Source organism: Ananas comosus, linkage group 16 (assembly GCF_001540865.1).
Source record: "Ananas comosus cultivar F153 linkage group 16, ASM154086v1, whole genome shotgun sequence".
Taxonomy (NCBI): Eukaryota; Viridiplantae; Streptophyta; class Magnoliopsida; order Poales; family Bromeliaceae; genus Ananas; species Ananas comosus.
This window is the reverse complement of record NC_033636.1, coordinates 925,507-936,798: the sequence shown is the minus strand read 5'-3', so window position 1 is coordinate 936,798 and position 11,292 is coordinate 925,507. Positions and strand designations below refer to the sequence as shown.

The 11,292-nt window shown below is 37.8% G+C and overlaps 1 protein-coding gene across 1 annotated transcript; it reads left to right on the top strand.

Moving 5' to 3' along the window:
• LOC109722418 (putative receptor-like protein kinase At4g00960) lies at window positions 205–11,292 on the top strand. The gene is made up of 8 exons (XM_020250478.1): window positions 205–994; window positions 1,058–1,147; window positions 8,789–8,917; window positions 9,017–9,144; window positions 9,437–9,647; window positions 9,850–10,087; window positions 10,220–10,370; window positions 10,686–11,292. Exons 1-8 carry the CDS (start codon window positions 223–225, stop codon window positions 11,025–11,027), a joined length of 2,061 nt encoding a protein of 686 aa, XP_020106067.1. The 5' UTR covers window positions 205–222; the 3' UTR covers window positions 11,028–11,292.

Here is an 11,292-nt window from a genome sequence, read left to right as displayed (position 1 = left end):
CAGTCTCATGCGGAATCAACAATATTAAATTGGACAACACGTACATGTCAAAGTCATTTTCATGTATCCATTTATTAACTGGTAAATTATTATCTCATCATCATTCCTTTTTAAGGGATAACAATAATTGGATACAGCGCCCTACAATTATAAAAATTGCCTCTCTTTTCTATTAGCCCAGTGTTCCAGTATCGTTTCCTCCCAAGTACTTGTGAGAAAACTATGGAGCCTTCCCCTTCACGGTTCCTTCTCTGCGCACTCCTCTTCGTTCTCCTCCACACCCCCACATCCAAATCCCAATCCCAACTCTACTCCATCTTCTCCAACTGCTCCACCGACGCGAACTTCACTGCGAACAGCGCCTTCCAGTCGAACCTCAACCACCTGCTGTCCACCCTCCCCGCCGCGACCGCGCCGTCCGGCTTCTACAACTCCACGGTCGGTCAAAACGGCGGCGGCGGCGAAGTCTACGGCCTCGCCTTGTGCCGCGGCGACGTCCCCTCCCCCGAGTGCAGCACTTGTTTGAGTTCCGCCGCGCAATACGCCGTCACGGAGTGCCCGCGCGGCGTGTCGAACACCGTGTGGAACGACACCTGCATGCTGCGCTACTCCGACAGCAGCTTCTTCGGCGTCGTCGACTGGACCCAGAAGTTCGCGTGGAACCTGCACAACGTCACGGATGTGAAGCTGTTCGATGACCGGCTCGATCAGCTCATGAGTAACTTGTCCACGGCAGCGGCCTACGGGTCGGGGCGGCCGCCGCTGTTCGCGGCGGGGCAGATCAAATTCTACAACTTCACAAACATATACGGACTGGTGCAGTGCTCGAGGGATCTGTCGCCGGCTGACTGCTACGGGTGCTTGACGAACTGCATCAAGAGCATCCCGAATTGCTGCGAAAATCGGATCGGTGGGAGGATTTTCGGAAATAACTGCAACATCCGGTTCGAGTCGGCTCCGTTTTATAATTCGTCGGCCATCGGGAGCACTCCGGCGATGCCGCGGCCTTTGTCTTCTACGAGGCCGTCCTCGACCGCAAGTACCTCCGCGACGCCCCCGATGCCGCCGCCGCCACCGCCTCCGCCGGCAGGGTCGGGTCAGAATAGGGATAATGGCAGCAGTCAAAAGGGCGTTAAGGGAAGCGGAGGTAAGTCAAAATCTTTTTCTTTGTCTTTTTGTTTAATCGAAAGTAAAGTTTAAATTGAAATAAATTTTTAGATCTATATATCACGGGCATTTTTATAAGCCTTATGTGTTCGTCTGTCTATGTGAAGCTTGGCACGAGCCGAAGTAAATAATTAATTTTTTGAAAAGCTTTGAGTTCCCATCGAAAGTGTAGTTACTGCAAAGCAAACAACAAAATTCATGTGCGGTGACTAATTCCACATGGGTGACTTTATTTGCCCTTATGTTACTACGTTTGAGAGTCAGCCACCAACATAGGTAGGGGTGCCAACAACAAGCCGAGCGGCTCGTGGGCCGCCCGGGCCGGAACAGCCTTCTATAGCCATGCTTCGTGGGCCGCCCGGGTGGCCTGGCACGGCAGGCCCGCCAGCCAGGCGAGCACCAAGGCAAGACTTGCCTGGGAGTCTGATCTCCAGGGGAGAAGAGCTCGGCCCTCCTAGAAAATCTCCTCCCAAGATCTGCCTAGGAGGCATGCTTTTAGTCCAATGAAACCAAAATAATTATGTACATTGGACCAAAAAAAAAGTTGAATTCATTTTTTTTCAAAAAAAATATTACAAAATAAATACAATAAATAAATAAATAAATAAATATAATACTATTATACGTATTATATAATAATATATTATATATATATAATATATATATGTAGGCAGGCTGCTGTGCTCAAGAAGCACGAGGCCTTCCGTATCCTGAGCCGTTTTTCGATGATGGCAGTTTCCGAATCGACGATTGAACTCCGTTAAACTTGATCTAAACGTATTGAATTTAAAAAAATAATTTTGGCAATTTCTAATATCATTTAACGTAGCAAATCGAAAGGATTCAGAATCAAGTAATTTTTACCGGCTGAAAATAAAAATCTATAAAAAGTGGTGATATAGCACAAAATTTCGATCAGAAATATTGATCTGTTGTAGATAGTATAAAGAATTTTGTATCAAAATTTATCTGATTTGAATATTTCTATTACCGTTAAACTTGAAAAACGGTAGATATCAACCATTAAAAATTATGGATTTTGAATCCTTTCGATCAACTAGGTAAATAATATCAAAAAAACGCAAAAATTATTTTCTATAACTTCAATGCGCTAAGATAAAGTCTAATGGAGCCGATCGTCGATTCGAAATCCATCATCGAAAACGGCGCCTCCGTGCTCCTTAGAGACAGCAGCCCGGCTATATAGAACTATGCTACTATACTATCGGTAGTCATCGGCGCTCCGTGCTACCAAGTGTTTTCGATGATGCGGCTTCAAATCGATCGATCGGTCCTCGTTAGACTTGATCTACATCTATTGAAAGTATTTAGAAACTAAATTTATAATTTTTCGATATCATTACTATCAAACAAGTAGTCTAAAATTGAACGGCTAAAAATAAAAATCTTATGAAAAATGATGATAAAAGAATTTAAAATTGAGAAGATCAGATATACTGATCTTAACTCTAAATAGTGAAAATAATTTTCTATAAAATTTCATCGCATTGGAGTGTTTACACGTTAAACTCACAAACACACCACATCGCCATTAAAATTGTCAATTTTGAGATCTTTTGATCACTAGTCAAATGATGTCGAAAAAATCTGAAATTTAGTTTCCAAATACTTTCAATAGTGTAAGAATCAAGTCTAATGGAGCCGACGTCGTTTGGAAGCCGCATCATCGAAAACAACTTGGTAGCACGGAGCGCTCCGTGCTACCGATAGCATAGTAGCCGACTCCTATATAGTCCGGCTGGTATACTATCGGTAGCACGAGGCCTCCGTGCTACCAAATTTGTTTTCGATGATGCCGTTTCTAAATCGACGATCGCTCCGTTACCCTTGATCACACTATTGAAAGTATTCTTGAAACTAAATTTAGAATTTTTTGACTCATTTGGTTAGTGATCAAAAGGTCTCAAATTGACACAATTTAATGTAGATGTGATCATCTTGTAAATTTAATAGGTAAAACAATCCAAATACAGAATGAAATTTTATAAAACTTTTTTTTTACTGATTTACAGTAATATCAGATCTCTGATACTTTAATTCAAATCTTCTATCACAATTATTTTTTTTTTTTTTTTTTTTTTTTTTTTTTTTTTTTTTTTTTATGAGATTTTATTTTCAGCGTCATTTATTAGACACCGGTTTGGATAGGTATAATGATACCGAAAATTATGAATTTAGTTTCCAAATACTTTCATAGTGTAGATCAATATAACGGAGCCGATCGTCGATTTGGCAAGCGGCATCAATTGAAAACAACTTTGTAGCACAGGAGGGTCGTAACTACCGACTATATATGCAGCCCTAGCTCTATATATAGTATATCATACGGCCTACATCTATAATAGCACGACACTTGGTGCTTACTTAAGTTTTCCGCCGTTAGAATATCCTTTGATTATTTTCACCCGTTAGAGATCATACTGTTCAACCAACCACCCTCAACCCTAAGTGAGCTCACATCATCCTAGACTGCACAACTCCTTATCCAATAAGCCAAAAACTTGTAGTCACCATACTTTGGTCCTATTAATAGTAAGATAGTCTAGTTTATATATATTCATAATATAATATAATATATATATATATATAAGTAGAGTTGGACTCGGGCTCTTATTATACTCAAAATTTCATTGTTGCTACAGTTTTTAGCCTTTGTACAACCTTTCATTATTTCTAACCATTGGATAAATAGCTATAACCAGTTGGAACCACTCAATCCTAGGGGACCACTCAACTCCAACTGATAATATCATCCCTGACCTCACAAATTTCCCATTCCAAGGTTAATAAAACTTGATAGCAAAAAAGAGCGTTTTTACTATAATAGTTATCTAGCCTAATTCATATTATATATATATATATATATATATATTATATTAAAGAACTAGGCTGAATATTATTAATTACACCAAGCTATGTGTTATTACTTTTTTAGTCCATGGATTGAAAAAAAATGTTGATAGGATGAATATGGGCCCTAGGGTTGAAGTGGGATGGTAGTTGAATAGTATAATCTAACGGTAATAAATAATCAAAAGTTAAATCTAACGAGAAAATTTTGATAGGCAACCAAATCAATTGTGCTATCGATAGTATCCCACCCGCGACCTAAATATATAACTAGTTATATATACTATATTAGATATATAATCATATAATATAATTAGTACTACTATATATATATATAACCATGCTAGATATACTATTAATAGCACCATGTGCTATTATTTTTTAGGCCTTTAGGATTGAAAAACTAATGTGTAGGATGATGTGGGCCCTTCTAGGTTCAGTGGGTTGATTTGTTGAACCTAGTATAATCAACGAATAAAAATAATCAAATAACGGGTATTAAAGTCTGCTGGGATACTCATCGATAGCACCAAGGATTTGGGTCTAATCCATTTGTCCACCAATTAGATTAACCCTTTTCCACCCTAAGTTCATAATATTATATATATAATATATATATTTATATAGTGAGGCTACTATGTGCTTCTAGAAGTCGAGCCTTCCGTGTCTTCCAGTCGATTTCATGTTGCAACATTTCGAGTCGTCCGATTGGCCTCCGTTAAACTTCGATCTAGAGTATTTGAAGAACCTAGAAAATAAATTTTGCAAATTTTCGATATCATTTGCACTAGTGAACTTAAGAGGCCTCAAAATTAACTGGCTTGAAAATAAAAATCTTACAAAACGTGATAATATGACATTAAAAATTTTAGATCAAAGATATTGATCTTGTATTTATAAGCATAACAGATTTTCTATCAAGAATGTCACATGATTTGGATATTTCTACACCCGTTAAACTTGCAAACGGCTCACCACAACCTTTAAAATTATTGATTTTGAGCCCCTTCGATCAACTAGGCAAAATGATATTCCGCCAAAATCATAGACAAATTTATTATTCCAAGTACTTCAAATACTCTAGACAAGTTTAACGGACCTGATCGAACGATTTCGAAAATTGCATATATCAAAAATGACCTGGAAGCCACGAAGGCTCCGTGCTTCAGAACATAGACCTCTCTCCTTTCCTTCTCTCTCCCCTTCTCCGCCCACCTCCCCTCTCATCTCTCATCTCTCGTCTCCTCCTATAATATATATATTATATATAAAATTATGCTACAATACCTAATCAATAGTAATCAATCTCTTGTACTATTGAGTTTTTGGCGCGTTGGACGAAAGTAATTTGCGGTTAGATGATAGTTCGGTCCCCGGTCTTAAAGTTGATCATATCTACTAGGGTTGAGTGAGGGTTGGTTTATATAGTTTCATAATCTATACGGGTGGAAATGATCAAAGGTAAGATCTAACGGTAAGAAAACTCCAATAGTACCAAGGGTCTTGGATACTAATCGATATATATGTAGTCAGACTCTCTCCTCCTCTCTCCTCCCCTCTCCTCGCCTCACCTCTCTCCATCCATTATCTAATATTCCCTATAATATATATATATTATATAATATCATATATATATTTAATAAATAATAAAATAAATTAAATTTTATTATTTTATAATTATTTTAAATTTTAATTTTTAACTAAAAATTCATTAAATAAAAATAATTTTTATTATATTGTATGGCAATATATAATTATTTAAAAAAAATTAAAAAAGGCGGCCACGAGCCACGGCTGCCAGCACGGCACTCCTTTCGGTTGCAGGTCCTTCTCGCCCGGATTTGATGTCCGTGTCGGTTCCGCTAAGCCTAGCCCGTTTTCGGCCCGAAAAAAAGGGCCCACCATACACCCAAATATAGCGCTGTTGCGCTATTCAACAAAAATGTGTGGACTTCTGCTTAGTGCGTGGTGTCAAAAAAAAAAAAAAATAAGGGAAAATAAAGGAACAAGATGAACAAGCTTGACTTTTAAATGTTCATTATATAAAGTCCGCTGGGATACTATCACATAGCACCAAGGTTGGTGCTATTCGAGTTTCCTATCGTTAGATTTAACCCTTTGATTACTTTTTATCCGTTATATATATATTCAAACCAACACACTCCCACTTTCACTCTAGCGGGCTTCCACATCATCCCTAACCACTCACTTTCTCATCCAGTGGGCTTAAAAAATTGGATAGCACCAAGCCTTTGTGGCTACGATGTAATCCAGCCTACATCTTTCATCATATAGATATATAATAATATATATATATAGAATTAGCTACATGCTATTAATAGCACCAAGCCGATTGGTTGCACAAGTTTTTTGGCCTTGGATTAAGAGATGTTGGGTTAGGATGATTGGCCCCCTAGTTTAGTGGTGGTTGTTGAAATTAGTATGATTATAACGGCTGAGAATGATCCAAAGGGTAAGATCGTAAACTGCGGAAAACTTGGTAGCACCAAAGTGCTTCGTGCTACTTAATAGGCATAGTACCGGACTCTACTATATAATATATATAAGAGCAGAGAGAAGGAGAGAGTAGGGCTACTTGCTAGTTAGAGACAGCAACCCTTGTCTTTTAAGTTTTAAGACCGTGCCATCAAATTTGATGGGTTTAGAGTAAATGGAAAGAAAGAAATTGAAGAATTCAAAGAGTAAGAGAAATTTAAGAAACCAAATTTTTCTCTAATTCGTCTTCCACTTATCATCCTAACCACCCATCAAATTTATCGGTTAAGATACTTGGAGCCACAGCCTGTCTGTCTCATAATAGCACAGCAGCCTACTCCTCCTCTCTCTCTGCTTCTCATCTCCTATATATATATATATATATAAAATATCGCTATCATACTATCAATATACCAGCCCTTGGTACTATTGATTTTCGTCGTTGGAATGAAAGGATGTGCCAGTTAGGATGATAGTAGTCTGCCGGTAAAATTGCTAGTGGTCCACCTAGGTTGAGTGGGTGGTTGGTTTAAATAAGATATCAATCTAACGGTAAATGATTCAAACGAGATTAGATCTAACAGTAAGAAAACACATAGTACAAAAGACTTGGTAGTATCGAATATAGAAGCTCGGACTCTCTCCTCTATATATATATATAAGGAGAGAGAGTGTTGGACTGGCTACTATTAGATAGCAAAATTGTCATTGTTGTTACCTAAGTTTTTAGCCTTTGGACAACTCTTTATAATTATTTTAAACCATTGATAAATAACTATAAACAATGTGGACCACTACTCAACCCTAGAGGGGCCACTCAACTCTAACCGACAACTAAATTCATCCTACCCTACAATTTTTCATCAAGGTTAAAAACTTATAGCAAAAAAGAACATTTTACTATTAATAGTATTCCAGCCTAATTCACTATAATATATATATATTAATATATAATATATATATATAATTATAATTATATATATATATATATATATGATAATATATTTCGGCTGGGATACTATCGATAGCACCAAGGATTTGGTGCTATCGAGTTTTCCACCGTTAAATTTAATCCTTTGATTATTTTTACCCGTTAGATTATACTATTCAGTCAACCACCCACTCAACCCTAAGAAGCCCACATCATCCTAACCGCATTTTTCTCAATCCAAGGGCTAAAAATCTAATAGCACCAATAGCTTGGTGCTATTAATAGTATTCCAGCCTAGTTCTATATATATATATATATGGGTTAATTTTATATAGATCTTTGTAAAGATATCAAATAGTAAATCTCCTTACAAAATTGAAGTGACCAAATTTAACCTTTTAAAAATTTTCTAATTTACAAATATATTCCTCCAAAAGTTCAGATTCATTCATATATGTTGCTACTATTTGATTCACTGTTAGTTATTTAACGGTGGGTGCCTAAAATGATTAATTTACCGTTACAAAATTGCCATGCAAAACACTATCTTTCTTTCTCTCTCTCCTTGCCTTCAACGTGGCGCATACGACGTACCTCAATTTGGCCGTGACTGAGGGCCTCGCCTTCGATGTTGTTGCTGCCATAGGTCTAGCCATCGCCATAGATAAAGAGGAGAGCATGAAAAAGATGACGAGACCCAACGTTAGAATACAAAATATATATATAAGGGTAAAAAAGTCATTTTATCCTTTGGTTAACTGCGCTTAGCTTTTTTAATTAATGGTTATCTAAATTTTGTTAAAAGAAGGTATTTACAAATGGAAGGACTTTTGAAGCGATAAATCTGATAACTTAAGTTCTTTAGGAATATATTTGCTACATGATACCTTTATAGAGAGCCATACGCAATTATCCCTAAATAAAAAGTATTGTTAGTTACCCAAACGAACTGATTCATTTTACTTGATATACCATTTATTGATAATTTGAAACTTGATTTGATATTACACGTTACAGCGAAAGACAACAGAGTAAGTGAATCAATATAATCTAAAAATTCGATTTTGTTTGATTTCGAGAACTAAGTGTATGTGGATTGAAAGCGCTAACTAACTATTTTAATAACACGTGCTGATAGAAAGGGTGCACCCATCGCACTTAAGGGCTCAACCACAGTGCCCAAGGGCTTCAACCTGAATAAATAGCCAACTTAACTTATTAGTCTTGTGGATTTACTGTTACGTGGTGGAAAGTTTGACATATTTTAAGCCTAATAATAAATAGCCAACACTAATTAAGTAAGATTATTTGTTCTTGGTGCAGGAAATAATGGAAGCACGAAGAGCATAATTATTGTTGCCATTTTGGTGGTTGCTGTTGCGTTGTTGCTCCTCTTTGTTATCTATCTCTGCCGAAGGAAACAAAGAAAACGAGCTAGAAATGCTTTGATCAGTGAGTTCCACACACCAACTCCATTTATCTAAACACACATAATAATGAGCAAAACAATTCGTTAGTTTATGTTCCGAGTTCCTACTCTTCATGAAGCAGATGGAGGAGATGAGCAAATTATAAGCGTGGAATCTCTGTTGCTCAATTTGGCCACGATAAAAGCTGCCACAAACAACTTCTCTGAAGAAAATAAGTTGGGAGAAGGTGGATTTGGACCAGTGTATAAGGTGAAATTAATCTCTTAAGTGCTCCAAGTTAACTACTTGATCCGCAGAAGACAATATATTTAGCTTACGTAACGGTTTCTTTTCCTTTCTTGAATGTTCAAGTTAAGAATTACTAGCATCAGAAAGTTTTAGCTGCTAAAGAACAGTGTTTTAATATTTTGTATCCAGCATTCTTTTTCCATATCCAAACTCGAGACTTTTTGACCGACTTATGATCGTTTGTTTCTAAAAACTTATAATAATACAATAAAAACAATTTTTAGCTTTTGTATGCATGTAACATTGACAACAGGGGATACTACAAGATGGGCAAGAAATAGCAGTGAAGAGGCTCTCAATGAGCTCAGCACAGGGGCTTGGTGAGTTGAAAAATGAATTGGTGCTCGTGGCGAAGCTTCAACACAAGAATCTGGTGAGGCTAATTGGTTGCTGTTTAGAAGAGCAAGAAAGGATTCTTGTTTATGAGTACCTCCCCAACACAAGCCTTGATAAGTTTCTCTTTGGTATGGAACATCACATGATTGTGTATTACTCTTGCTTTTTGATTTATCACTTTAATACATATCTTTGTCATAAGTCATTTGTGCTTCTAAAATAGGTTTCCTGCTTCGAACTTATCTCTGTGATTGAAAATATCCTTATTAACTATATCGGTCGGTTGGAAAAATGTCATATATGTAACACTATTTTGCTCGAATGTAGCAGATCCTGCGAGGCGCGAACAATTAGATTGGGGAATACGGTACAAGATCATCGAAGGGATTAGTCGAGGTCTTCTCTATCTCCACGAAGATTCAAGGCTAAAGATCGTTCATCGCGATCTGAAAGTGAGTAACATCTTGTTGGATGCGTTTATGACCCCTAAAATCTCCGATTTTGGTCTTGCAAAGCTCTTCGACGTCGACGAGAGCGAAGGAAAAACGAGTCGGATTGCAGGAACATAGTAAGCACATTCTACACTTGAAACTTTTCTTGTGGGAAAAGGATTCGCTATAATTTCTGTTTCACATATGTTGAAAGTTTTCTCACAGAAAAAAAGATATGTTGAAACTTAAAGCTTGGTTTTTAATTGTAGTGGATACATGGCACCGGAGTATGTAATTCATGGACACTTCTCAACAAAGTCAGATGTTTTTGCTTATGGAGTATTGGTTTTGGAGATTGTGACTGGACAAAGAAATGCTCGCCCTCAAGAACCTAACTATTCAGAAAGCCTTCTATCATATGTAAGCATTACCTATACCTTACTAGATGGATAAATACAGTATATTATGTTAAATATAAAAATATTTAAACACCGTTCTTTACTAGTTTAATTAGCTTTTAGAGAATAATGATTGTTTCATATTATTTAACGTATTGACCTCGATCTGAATCGAAGATACTGATAACGATAGAGCCAGGATTTCCAAAACTAAAGGTTTATTAACGTTCCACATAGTGTTCAATCTTTGAAAATTTGATTTTTACCGTCTTACTTTTGAAGGTACCTGATGAAAACTTATATGGCGCGCTACTAACTGTAACCCTCTCTTAAATAGGTGTGGAAGCACTGGACCGAAGGGACTGCACACGAGGTGCTCGATCCGAGCCTCACGGGGCAGTGCCGGTCGCAGGACGTGCTGAGATGCATCCACATCGGGCTGCTGTGCGTCCAGGAGGACCCGTCGGACCGGCCGAGCATGGCGTCTGTCGTGCTCATGCTGAGCAGCCACTCCGTCACCCTCCCCGCCCCGTCGACCCCCGCTTTCGTCATCTGGCACAGCTCAACTGCAGAAAACAGGGAGAAGGTCGAGACCGATGCATCCGACGGGCTGCAGCGGAAGGCGACACGTGCAGTATCGGTGAACACCGTATCCATTTCGAAATTAGAGCCACGGTAGCGTCGCAGAGCTGGGGGATCGAATACTGATCTGAATATACTTGATTCGAATATAGTAGAAGAGTGTGATTTTCGTCATTGCCGAATGAGCAGCAAAAGGCATTGTGAATTTAGATTTACATAAGTTTGTTCATTTGTGTGACTTTCCTTCTTTCAAATGCATTGGCTACAACATTTTATTTGGTATCTCTTTTTTTAAGTATTCAAGATGTAATGAAATGTCTCTTTGTATTTTGGCCCTTCTCCCAGTTACTCTTTATATGAAA